Source organism: Pseudophryne corroboree, chromosome 2 (assembly GCF_028390025.1).
Source record: "Pseudophryne corroboree isolate aPseCor3 chromosome 2, aPseCor3.hap2, whole genome shotgun sequence".
In the NCBI taxonomy this organism is placed as follows: domain Eukaryota; kingdom Metazoa; phylum Chordata; class Amphibia; order Anura; family Myobatrachidae; genus Pseudophryne; species Pseudophryne corroboree.
In genome coordinates, this window is record NC_086445.1 from 876378822 (window position 1) to 876392451 (window position 13630).

A 13630-nucleotide genomic window follows, 5' to 3' on the forward strand; every position below is an offset into this window, starting at 1 on the left:
TTATCTCCCTCCAAGCTTTGATAAATATCCCCTTTTCATGATTTCATCTTGGCAAGAAAATACTCTGACAATGTGGGGGCATATAATGTGTATCTGACAAAGTGCGTGCATATAATGTGTATCTGGCACTGTGGGGCATATAATGTGTATATGGCACTGTGGGGGCATATAATAAGAATTTACTTACCGATAATTCTATTTCTCGTAGTCCGTAGTGGATGCTGGGGACTCCGTAAGGACCATGGGGGAATAGCGGCTCCGCAGGAGACAGGGCACAAAAGTAAAAGCTTTAGGATCAGGTGGTGTGCACTGGCTCCTCCCCCTATGACCCCCCTCCAAGCCTCAGTTAGGATACTGTGCCCGGACGAGCGTACACAATAAGGAAGGATTTTGAATCCCGGGTAAGACTCATACCAGCCACACCAATCACACTGTACAACCTGTGATCTGAACCCAGTTAACAGCATGATAACAGCGGAGCCTCTGAAAAGATGGCTCACAACAATAATAACCCGATTTTTGTAACAATAACTATGTACAAGTATTGCAGACAATACGCACTTGGGATGGGCGCCCAGCATCCACTACGGACTACGAGAAATAGAATTATCGGTAAGTAAATTCTTATTTTCTCTGACGTCCTAAGTGGATGCTGGGGACTCCGTAAGGACCATGGGGATTATACCAAAGCTCCCAAACGGGCGGGAGAGTGCGGATGACTCTGCAGCACCGAATGAGAGAACTCCAGGTCCTCCTCAGCCAGGGTATCAAATTTGTAGAATTTTGCAAACGTGTTTGCCCCTGACCAAGTAGCAGCTCGGCAAAGTTGTAAAGCCGAGACCCCTCGGGCAGCCGCCCAAGATGAGCCCACCTTTCTTGTGGAATGGGCATTTACATATTTTGGCTGTGGCAGGCCTGCCACAGAATGTGCAAGCTGAATTGTACTACACATCCAACTAGCAATCGTCTGCTTAGAAGCAAGAGCACCCAGTTTGTTGGGTGTATACAGGATAACAGCAAATCAGTTTTCCTGACTCCAGCCGTCCTGGAAACCTATATTTTCAGGGCCCTGACAACATCTAGCAACTTGGAGTCCTCCAAGTCCATAGTAGCCGCAAGTACCACAATAAGCTGGTTCAGTTGAAACGCTGACACCACCTTAGGGAGAAACTGGGGATGAGTCCGCAGCTCTGCCCTGTCCGAATGGACAATCAGATATGGGCTTTTGTGAGACAAAGCCGCCAATTCTGACACTCGCCTGGCCGAGGCCAGGGCCAACAGCATGGTCACTTTCCATGTGAGATATTTCAAATCCACAGATTTGAGCGGTTTAAACCAATGTGATTTGAGGAATCCCAGAACTACGTTGAGATCCCACAGTGCCACTGGAGGCACAAAAGGGGGTTGTATATGCAGTACTCCCTTGACAAACTTCTGGACTTCAGGAACTGAAGCCAATTCTTTCTGGAAGAAAATCGACAGGGCCGAAATTTGAACCTTAATGGACCCCAATTTGAGGCCCATAGACACTCCTGTTTGTAGGAAATGCAGGAATCGACCGAGTTGAAATTCCTCCGTGGGGGCCTTCTTGGCCTCACACCATGCAACATATTTTCGCCAAATGCGGTGATAATGTTGTGCGGTCACCTCCTTCCTGGCTCTGACCAGGGTAGGGATGACCTCTTCCGGAATGCCTTTTTCCCTTAGGATCCGGCGTTCAACCGCCATGCCGTCAAACGCAGCCGCGGTAAGTCTTGGAACAGACATGATCCTTGCTGAAGCAAGTCCCTTCTTAGTGTCTCTTGAAGTTCCGGGTACCAAGTCCTTCTTGGCCAATCCGGAGCCACGAGTATAGTTCTTACTCCTCTCCGTCTTATAATTCTCAGTACCTTGGGTATGAGAGGCAGAGGAGGGAAAACATACACCGACTGGTACACCCACGGTGTTACCAGAGCGTCCCAGCTATTGCCTGAGGGTCTCTTGACCTGGCGCAATACCTGTCCATTTTTTTGTGTTTAGACGGGACGCCATCATGTCCACCTTTGGTCTTTCCCAACGGTTCACAATCATGTGGAAGACTTCCAGATGAAGTCCCCACTCTCCCGGGTGGAGGTCGTGCCTGCTGAGGAAGTCTGCTTCCCAGTTGTCCACTCCCGGAATGAACACCGCTGACAGTGTTATCACATGATTTTTCGCCCCGCGAAGAATCCTTGCTGCCATTTCCCTCCTGCTTCTTGTGCCGCCCTGTCTGTTTACGTGGGCGACTGCCGTGATGTTGTCCGACTGGATCAGCACCGGTTGACTTTGAAGCAGAGGTCTTCCTAGGCTCAGAGCATTGTAAATTGCCCTTAGCTCCAGTATATTTATGTGGAGAGAAGTCTCCAGACTTGACCACACTCCTTGGAAATTTCTTCCCTGTGTGACTGCTCCCCAGCCTCTCAGGCTGGCATCCGTGGTCACCAGGACCCAGTCCTGAATGCCGAATCTGCTGCCCTCTAGTAGATGAGCACTCTGCAGCCACCACAGAAGAGACACCCTTGTCCTTGGAGACAGGATTATCCGCTGATGCATCTGAAGATGCGATCCGGACCATTCGTCCAGCAGATCCCACTGAAAAATTATTGCGTGAAATCTGCCGAATGGAATCGCTTCGTAAGAAGCCACCATTTTTCCCAGGACTCTTGTGCATTGATGCACTGACACTTGGCCTGGTTTTAGGAGGTTTCTGACTAGCTCGGATAACTCCCTGGCTTTCTCCTCCGGGAGAAACACCTTTTTCTGGACTGTGTCCAGAATCATCCCTAGGAACAGCAGACGTGTCGTCGGAATCAGCTGCGATTTTGGAATATTTAGAATCCACCCGTGCTGTCGTAGAACTACTTGAGATAGTGCTACTCCGACCTCCAACTGTTCTCTGGACCTTGCCCTTATCAGGAGATCGTCCAAGTAAGGGATAATTAAGACGCCTTTTCTTTGAAGAAGAATCATCATTTCGGCCATTACCTTGGTAAAGACCCGGGGTGCCGTGGACAATCCAAACGGCAGCGTCTGAAACTGATAGTGACAGTTCTGTACCACGAACCTGAGGTACCCTTGGTGAGAAGGGCAAATTTGGACATGGAGGTAAGCATCCTTGATGTCCAGGGACACCATATAGTCCCCTTCTTCCTGGTTCGCTATCACTGCTCTGAGTGACTCCATCTTGATTTGAACCTTTGTATGTAAGTGTTCAAAGATTTCAGATTTAGAATAGGTCTCACCGAGCCGTCTGGCTTCAGTACCACAAATAGTGTGGAATAATACCCCTTTCCTTGTTGTAGGAGGGGTACTTTGATTATCACCTGCTGGGAATACAGCTTGTGAATTGTTTCCAATACTGCCTCCCTGTCGGAGGGAGACGTTGGTAAAGCAGACTTCAGGAACCTGCGAGGGGGAGACGTCTCGAATTTCCAATCTGTACCCCTGGGATACTACTTGTAGGATCCAGGGGTCCACTTGCGAGTGAGCCCACTGCGTGCTGAAACTCTTGAGACGACCCCCCACCGCACCTGAGTCCGCTTGTACGGCCCCAGCGTCATGCTGAGGACTTGGCAGAAGCGGTGGAGGGCTTCTGTTCCTGGGAAGGGGCTGCCTGCTGCAGTCTTCTTCCCTTTCCTCTACCCCTGGGCAGATATGACTGGCCTTTTGCCCGCTTGCCCTTATGGGGACGAAAGGACTGAGGCTGAAAAGACGGTGTCTTTTTCTGCTGAGATGTGACTTGGGGTAAAAAAGGTGGATTTTCCAGCTGTTGCCGTGGCCACCAGGTCCGATGGACCGACCCCAAATAACTCCTCCCCTTTATACGGCAATACTTCCATGTGCCGTTTGGAATCTGCATCACCTGACCACTGTCGTGTCCATAAACATCTTCTGGCAGACATGGACATCGCACTTACTCTTGATGCCAGAGTGCAAATATCCCTCTGTGCATCTCGCATATATAGAAATGCATCCTTTAAAAGTCAATAAAATACTGTCCCTATCAAGGGTATCAATATTTTCAGTCAGGGAATCCGACCAAGCCACCCCAGCGCTGCACATCCAGGCTGAGGCGATCGCTGGTCGCAGTATAACACCAGTATGTGTGTATATACTTTTTTGGATATTTTCCAGCCTCCTATCAGCTGGCTCCTTGAGGGCGGCCGTATCTGGAGACGGTAACGCCACTTGTTTTGATAAGCGTGTGAGCGCCTTATCCACCCTAGGGGGTGTTTCCCAACGCGCCCTAACTTCTGGCGGGAAAGGGTATAACGCCAATAATTTTCTATCGGGGGAAACCCACGCATCATCACACACTTCATTTAATTTATCTGATTCAGGAAAAACTACAGGTAGTTTTTTCACACCCCACATAATACCCTTTTTTGTGGTACTTGTAGTATCAGAAATATGTAACACCTCCTTCATTGCCCTTAACATGTAACGTGTGGCCCTAATGGAAAATACGTTTGTTTCTTCACCGTCGACACTGGAGTCAGTGTCCGTGTCTGTGTCGACCGACTGAGGTAATGAGCGTTTTAAAGCCCCTGACGGTGTTTGAGACGCCTGGACAGGTACTAATTGGTTTGCCGGCCATCTCATGTCGTCAACCGACCTTGCAGCGTGTTGACATTATCACGTAATTCCCTAAATAAGCCATCCAGTCCGGTGTCGACTCCCTAGAGAGTGACATCACCATTACAGGCAATTGCTCCGCCTCCTCACCAACATCGTCCTCATACATGTCGACACACACGTACCGACACACAGCACACACACAGGGAATGCTCTGATAGAGGACAGGACCCCACTAGCCCTTTGGGGAGACAGAGGGAGAGTTTGCCAGCACACACCAAAACGCTATAATTATACAGGGACAACCTTATATAAGTGTTTTCCCTTATAGCATCTTAATATATAATAATATCGCCACATAAAATGCCCCCCCTCTCTGTTTTAACCCTGTTTCTGTAGTGCAGTGCAGGGGAGAGCCTGGGAGCCTTCCTAGCAGCGGAGCTGTGTAGGAAAATGGCGCTGTGTGCTGAGGAGAATAGGCCCCGCCCCCTTTTCGGCGGGCTTCTTCTCCCGTTTTTCTTACAACCTGGCAGGGGTTAAATACATCCATATAGCCCCAGAGGCTATATGTGATGTATTTTTAGCCAGAATAGGTACTTTCATTGCTGCCCAGGGCGCCCCCCCCCCAGCGCCCTGCACCCTCAGTGACCGTTGGTGTGAAGTGTGCTGAGAGCAATGGCGCACAGCTGCAGTGCTGTGCGCTACCTCATGAAGACTGAGAAGTCTTCAGCCGCCGGTTTCTGGACCTCTTCTCTCTTCGGCATCTGCAAGGGGGTCGGCGGCGCGGCTCCGGTGACCCATCCAGGCTGTACCTGTGATCGTCCCTCTGGAGCTAGTGTCCAGTAGCCTAAGAAGCCAATCCATCCTGCACACAGGTGAGTTCACTTCTTCTCCCCTAAGTCCCTCGTTGCAGTGAGCCTGTTGCCAGCAGGACTCACTGAAAATAAAAAACCTAACAAAACTTTTACTCTAAGCAGCTCTTTAGGAGAGCCACCTAGATTGCACCCTTCTCGGCCGGGCACAAAAACCTAACTGAGGCTTGGAGGGGGGTCATAGGGGGAGGAGCCAGTGCACACCACCTGATCCTAAAGCTTTTACTTTTGTGCCCTGACTCCTGCGGAGCCGCTATTCCCCCATGGTCCTTACGGAGTCCCCAGCATCCACTTAGGACGTCAGAGAAAATGTGTATCTGGCACTGTGGGGGCATATAATGTGTATCTAGCACTGCACTGCTGGGGGCATATGTGTATCTGGCATTGTGGGGGCATATAATGTGTATCTGGCATTGTGGGGGCATATAAGGTGTATCTGGCACTGGGGGGGGCATATAATGTGTATCTGGCACTGCTGGGGGAATATAATGTGTATCTGGCACTGCACTACTGGGGGCATATGTGTATCTGGCACCGTGGGGGCATATAATGTGTATTTTGCACTACTGGGGTCATTATGTGTCTGACACTATACTGGAGACATTATGTGTAAGGAACACTATTGTGGGGGTTATGTGTATGGCTGATAATTGTGTGTGTAGAGGGGGTGTGAAAATATATTTATTTATAGTTTAATTATATAAAGTTATATAAAGTTGGTATGTTATACCTCTTGTGTTACTCATGTCAGGCCATTTCTACAACATTTTACAGGGCCACTTTTTGTTTCCAACCATACATAAAGTTCTCTGCCTCTTCTCTGGTTTTCCTTTTTTTGTTTTTGACAATAAAATGTTGTGGGTACCTGGTTATGCTTTGGCCATAAGAGCTATAGTTTATCCTTCATGCTCCACAAGTCATGTTATGGCAGCTACAGGACTATTAGTATTGAATTAAGTAAGTACCAAAATACAAAAAAGGTGTGCCAGAATTTTAATGAGTATTTTCTTGCCAAGATGAAATCATGAAAAGGGGATATTTATCAAAGCTTGGAGGGAGATAAAGTGCCAATCAATCAGCTACTACCTGACATTTTACAGGCCGTGTTAAAAAAAGTCTCTTAGTAGCTAATTGAATGGTACTGTAACTCTATCCACTTTATCTCTCTCTGGGGGATATCCAATTAGCCCCCGGAAATTACCTGGGCTAAGTGTCCCACCAGGGGCTAGCTAATTAGCCCCGATAAGCAGCGGCACGTGCCGGCTTATCTGGGATTTAGTTTCACCTGCCTCCGGCAGGAGAAGCAGAATCCCCGGAAATAGCCCGTTTCCGTCCGAAAACGGGGCTGTTTCACACGAAAACATACCAGTAGATGAACGGCAGCCGCCAGCGATGAAGCGGGAGCGCGCATCAGCGCTCACCGCTCATCGCTTGTGCATACACACTGGGCAGCTTTGAGCTGAAAGCAGCTCAACACACCAAAAGTGGGCTGCTTTCAGCTCAAAATCGCCCAGTGTGTATGGGCCTTTAGTCATGGGCACCTGATCGGAGCAACAATGGAATTGCTCTGACCGGCACCCATTACTTTGGGCGCCCCAAAAAAACTATTGAATCACCACCTTAAAATCTATCTTTTAACCTAGGCTCCACAAATGCTATAGTACTGCAGTGGTCCAGTACTGATAGGGATCAGGCTCGGCTGGTAATTTTTAGGATTAATGGTATTTGGACATGGACTCCTTAACAAGGCAGGGTGTGGACAACAGAAAGCAATCCTCCATTTCATGTGGAGAGCGACAGAGAGGGACAACAAAGAGCATGGTCAGCAATGTGACCAGCTCCCAAATCCTCAGAAACATGGTCAGTATTACAAGTATTCTGCCCACCCAGGAGCACATTAGTGCAAGCCCGCTATTGCCCAACCAACATGGTTTTCATCACCAGTTTTCCTGGAAACAAACAAATAGGCTGGCTCTGAGGAAGTTGGGATTATATTAAAATCTATTTTTGGCTAAAAAACAGACGTCTTTTTTGGATGGGCAGATTCAAGATGATGAAAGTATAGAACAAATGAGTTTATGGCCTCTATGCACATCAGAAATGCATGCTTGCATGTCCCAATCTGTGAAGGTCATCAATGCCTTCTCAGATTCGCACTCCAGTCTCATTATCATCAATTTCAGGCTCCTCCTTTCAGCCTCGCTACAATATTGGTGGTATGCGTAAAGACCATGGCAGTTATGGACGTTCTTCTGAGATCCAGGAAGGTGACAATCATTATAATAATAACACACTCCCAACAATTTTACAGCCACCTGGTCTCCCTGGATCAATCATTAATTATTCAGGCATATTTACAAATAAAAAGTATCCCCCCCAAATGTACATATGGTGGACTGCAGCAGACATCGGAGATATCAGAGAAACCTATGGGGACTGCTTTCTTGCTGCATTTACGAAGCACACAGAATGCTTGGTCCCCGGTTGCTAGTTAGCTACTTTCCACAAGCGTTACCGGGACCTGGCACTCTCCAATTGTGCATGTGTAGTCAGCAGATGAAGCAGTAGCGCACACAGCTCCGAAAGAAGGAAGAAATTGCGAATGCTACACATTCACTTCTTACACATTGCAGAGATGGGCTGAGTGCATTTTAACACATTCAGAGGATAATTAATTTCTTATTGCCGTCAATACCAATATAAAATGATGATTATTGGGTTTAGGACCTGGTAATAAATAGCTATGCCCCTATAAACCACAGCAGAGAATAGTTTACTCTGTTAATAGGCGTATGTATACCTGTCAGTCAAAAAACCTATTTGAAGCATCGTGTTACTTGCATTTTAATAATGAATTGACCTGCCTGGTCAGTCACAAAGTTGCTCCTCAGTGGCCTTACTAGGGTCAGTGAGACCCGGTGCCCCTGCCTGTGCCTTTGGCATGCTCATCCAAAATGGGGTGTGGCCTCATGGAAAGCGCATGGCATCGTGGAGACCCCATTCTACATCACTTTGGGAACGTGGCCTCTCGGAAGCGGTGGTCTTAAAAGAAGTGTGTTGGACTTGCTGTATTGTATAAGAGCAAATTTTACCTTTAATCATGACCTCAGCTTCCATCCCCTCCTTGAATTTTGCAAGGACTGCTTCTACCTCTTCCAGCAACAGGAATCCAGACCCATCATTGTCCCATTTCTCAAAGAGAGCTTGGAGGATAAGCTTCTGCTGTGCAATAAGTGTGCCCCGACGTACCTACAGTACCAGGAAATAACAAATGACGGTTGTATAAATATGAATTTATTGCACCAGGGTAGCCAATAAAAAAATAGGATAAATTACAAAAAGGTGATACAGGATAGTAAGCTGCAGACAGCTATAACAAGGGGAATTTACAAAAACGTATTGAGAATTCTATGTTTACTAGCTGCGCATTAGTAATTTACTAATACACTTATCCAAATAAAATAATCAGCAGCTATGTTAATAGGGGAGGCAATCACGAGACCGCCTATCGGCATCCCGGCAGTCAAAATGCCACTGCCGGAATCCCTACAGACGGTGAAATGCCGCAGCCGGAATACCGGTGCCAGAGGCTTTGCTCCCTCTGTGGGTGTCCACGACACCCATAGAGGGAGAATATAACCTGTGGCGAGCCCAGCAAGCCACCGTGCCCGCAGCATGGTGAGCGCAGTGAGCCCGCAAGGAGCTTACTAGCACTCGCCCCACTGCCGGCATACTGGAGGCCGGGATGTTGCTGTCGGTTTCTTGTGTTGCCGGTAAATAGTATGTATTCCATATGTTAATACAGCTAGATCAGAAAATGTAGTATGAGCAGGCATTACTTTAGCTAGCAATGCTAATTTCTCCTCTTCCGTCTCTACATATTCCTTCTGTATATAGGAGGTAAGCTTCTCCACGGCTGCAAGCGGGGCTCTCTCTCCCACAAATGTCTCCATCAGCTGTACAAACTGGGGCAAGTTGAGAGCACTGCCATTGAAAGCACTGGGAATGAGTGATGGACCACGGCTATTGATATCCGAGATGATAGTGCGTAAATCTAAGAATAGAATGAATTTGTTATATATATATTTCAAAATAGTGTCCTCATATTTTCATCAGACCCATATCAAATATATTATAAATTATTAAGTGGATTTAATGTCTACATGGAGAAAAATAATACATTGTGTCAAGTGAAGCAATATGAATCCTATCAATTTATTTGTTCACTTTGTACCTCTCGCCTTCCAGATGTCACTAGCTCCCAAGTAAATGGATTGGCTGTATTTTCACTTCAGCCCACAATATGGCTGCCACTATGCTTAAAGTATTCCATTATGCTTTATCTGCTCCTTACCTACTACAGCTGTATATAGGCCCTCATTCCGAGTTGTTCACTCGCTAGCTGCTTTTAGCAGCCGTGCAAACGCTAAGCCACCGCCCTCTGGGAGTGTATCTTAGCTTAGCAGAAGTGCGAACGAAAGGATCGCACAGCGGCTCCAAAATAATTTTGTGCAGCTTCAGAGTAGCTCCAGACCTACTCCTAGCTTGCGATCACTACAGACTATTTCCTGTTTTGACGTCACGAACATGCCCTGCGTTCGGCCAGCCACGCCTACGTTTCCCCAGCCACGCCTGCGTTTGTATCTGGCACGCCGGCGTTTTTCCGCTCACTCCCTGAAAATGGTCAGTTGACACCCAGAAACACCCACTTCCTGTCAATCACTCTGCGGTCAGCAGTGCGACTGAAAAGCTTCGCTAGACCTTGTGTGAAACTACATAGTTTGTTGTAAGAGTACGACACGCATGCGCATTGCGCCGCATACGCATGCACAGAACTGCCGTTATTTTGCCTGATCGCTGCGCTGCGAACGAAAGCAGCTAGCGATCAGCTCGGAATGACCACCATAATGTGCTCATCTAGCTATGACTTATTATAGCAGGGTAGCTGCAAAGACCAGCTTTGTGGAATAAATAATTAAATTAATTCTAAATGGCTCATAATTTTCAAATAACAACACAGTTTTATTCCCACCATCTACCCCCATCAAAGTATTATGTAAGTTCAAAAGAAACCAGAAAAAAAATGAACTAGGAATTGCAGTCACATTACAGACAAAAATGTTCATTTTATCAGCTCCTGTTTCTTGACCAGAGTATTTCCAAGAACCTATTTTGATCTAGAATGGACGGATTATATTTACACTCTGGCTGCAGGAAGCTCCCTTTGATCTTGCAGATACATGAAACATAAGAGTATCTGTAAGTGACCACATCAAAGTGAACTTTGGATAGTGTATATATAACACACCGATTTCACATGGTACAGAGGATAAACAGAGAGCAACTTTAATTGAAGCACATATACTTTGGACAACAAATTGCATTGCACAACATGTACATTAATTATCCTTATACTCTGGACGCATTTGAGTAATAAAGCAAATGCCTAATATATATATATATATATATATATACACACACACATACACATTTGTGATAAAATTACTCTGTTGCCCCCATTCAGAGCATCACGGTTGTATCCAGAAGAAAAATTGTTTAGTTGAACTTTTACATAATTAGAGATATATTAAATAAGGAGCCTAATTCAGAGTTGATCGCAGCAGCAAATTTGTTAGCATTTGGGCAAAACCATGGGGGTCATTCAGAGTTGTTCGTTCGCTAGCAGATTTTAGCAGCATTGCACACGCTAGGCCGCCGCCCTCTGGGTATCTTAGCTTAGCAGAATAGCGAACGAAAGATTAGCAGAATTGTGAATAGAAAATTCTTAGCAGTTTCTGAGTATCTCGAGACTTACTCCTACACTGCGATCAGCTCAGCCCGTTTCGTTCCTGGTTTGACGTCACAAACACGCCCTGCGTTCGGCCAGCCACTCCCCCGTTTCTCCAGACACTCCCGCGTTTTATCCTGGCACGCCTGCGTTTATCCACACACTCCCAGAAAATGGTCAGTTTGCGCCCAAAAACACCCACTTCCTGTCAATCACACTCTGATCACTTCAACGATGAAAATTCTTCGTTCGGACGTGAGTAAATCTACTAAGTTTTGTGCTAAAATACTTAGCGCATGCGCACTGCGTACCTTTGCCTTAATCGCTCCGTTGCGAAAATCGGCAACGAGCGAACAACTCGGAATGACCCCCCATGTGCACTGCAGGGGGGGGGGCAGATATAACATGTGCAGAGAGAGTTAGGTTTGGGTGGGGTGTGTTCAAACTAAAATCTAAATTGCAGTGTAAATAAAGCAGCAAGTATTTACCCTGCACAGAAACAAAATAACCCACCCAAATCTAACTCTCTCTGCAAATGTTATATCTGTCACACCTGCAGTGCACATGATTTTGTCCAACTGCTAACAAATTTGCTGCTGCAATCAGGTCTGAATTACCCCCAATGTGCAAAAAGAGATCGGATAGGTGCGCTAATATTGTAGAAGGGGGGAAATACAGAAGAATATGCTTCCCTCAATAGTACTTCTGTTCAAATGCCGCAATCGCCGTGACATCTGTATTGGATTCCATATAAAGGATAATGTATAAAAATGGATATAGGGGGTCATTCCGAGTTGATCGCTCGCTACCTACTTTTAGCAGCCGTGCAAACGCATTGTCGCCGCCCACCGGGGAGTTTATTTTCGTTTTGCAGAAGTGCAAACGCTTGTGCAGCAGAGCGGCTGCAAAATAATTTTGTGCAAAACAAGACCAGCCCTGTAGTTACTCTTCGCGTGCGTTGATTCTAACGATGGAGGGACGGCTTTTGACGTCACACACCCGCCCAGCCACGCCTGCGTTTTCCCCGACACGCCTGCGTTTTTCTAAGCACTCCCTAAAAACGGTCGGATGCCACCCAGAAACGCCCACTTCATGTCAATCTTTCTCCGTTCTGCCGTGCACCTGAAAGCTTCGCTAGAACCTGTGCAAAACCACAAAGGACTCTGTACCCGTACGTTGCACGTGCGCATTGCGGTGCATACGCATGCGTAGAAATGCTGATTTTTAGCCTGATGCTGCGCTGCGAACAGCAGCTAGCGATCAACTCGGAATGACCCACAAAGTGTAATAAGTTCCAGAAAAGGTAAATTTATTACATATAGCACGGTTTTGCTGGCTCCGGATCCTGTCCTGAAACGCGGGTCCCGAAACGCATTGGAAGCAGGAGATAGGAGTGTGATCCCAAAGGAGAAGGTGAAAGGCTGGCCAGACGAAAGTGCAATTTGGACCGAGGAGACAGGTTCCAGAGCCAGGTTCTCCCTGTTTGCACTCTTAAGGCCCATGTTACACAGAATTCTGGTAAACCTCCACCTATATCTCTGTAATTTCATCGTTTTATGAATTGTTTCAATCTAATGAAGGAATTGTGTGTTCATAGAACACTGTTTTTATTTGTGAGAGCAAAACCATGCTATATGTAATAAATGTACCTTTTTGGCACTTATAACACTACAGTATATCCATTTTTATCCATTTTTCTTTATATGGAATCCAATACGGATGTTACGGAGATTGCGGCATTTGAACAGAAGTACTACTGAGGGAAGTATATTCTTCTGTATTCCTCCCCCCCCCCCTTCTACAATATTAGCGCACCTATCCAATCTCTTTTTTCACGTTTGTATACTATTTTTGGTATTGGGGAATAGCACTGGTCAGAGGGTTGCTGTTATTCTTTGTGTGCGCCACGGTCACTCTTTAAATCCTTCTACCTATAGTAAATCATTTTTTATGTAATTTACACCTTGTTAAGCAATAGATCCAGGTAAATTGTGTTTGTAACCAAAGCTAGAAAAAGCACCCATCCATGATCTAGTAAGAAACCAAATTTACAATGGATAAAAAGTCAATTTAATTACACAACAAATTACTCTCTATTTTATAGCACTGGGTTTTGTAAAAACAACAGTGAAGCAAATATACTATTGACCATTTGATAAAGATTTATAATTAATAACTTACTAACAAAACACTTGAAAAGTGTATTTATAGAATTTAAAGACTGGTAAATGATTGCAAATTAATGAAAGAAAGCTTCTCAGCCCTGGGGTAATCTGTCATGATGCTTCCACGGAATATGTCACTAGGCTCTTGCATGATAAAGTGGAACCCTTTTACGTACCTTCCAACATGACCCTCTCCAGGAGGGACACAATGT

General features: G+C 46.2%; 1 protein-coding gene across 3 annotated transcripts in view; it reads right to left on the bottom strand.

The window, feature by feature from the left end:
- EFCAB5 (EF-hand calcium binding domain 5) overlaps window positions 1-13630 on the bottom strand; it is a 154390-nt gene that overhangs the window by 74275 nt on the left and 66485 nt on the right. For all 3 annotated transcript variants that reach the window (XM_063955958.1, XM_063955959.1, XM_063955960.1), the window contains exons 11-12: window positions 9305-9519; window positions 8558-8714 (exon numbers count right to left, since the gene is read on the bottom strand). In XM_063955958.1, the coding sequence (XP_063812028.1) occupies window positions 8558-8714; window positions 9305-9519 (372 nt within the window). The remainder of the gene's footprint in view (window positions 1-8557; window positions 8715-9304; window positions 9520-13630) is intronic.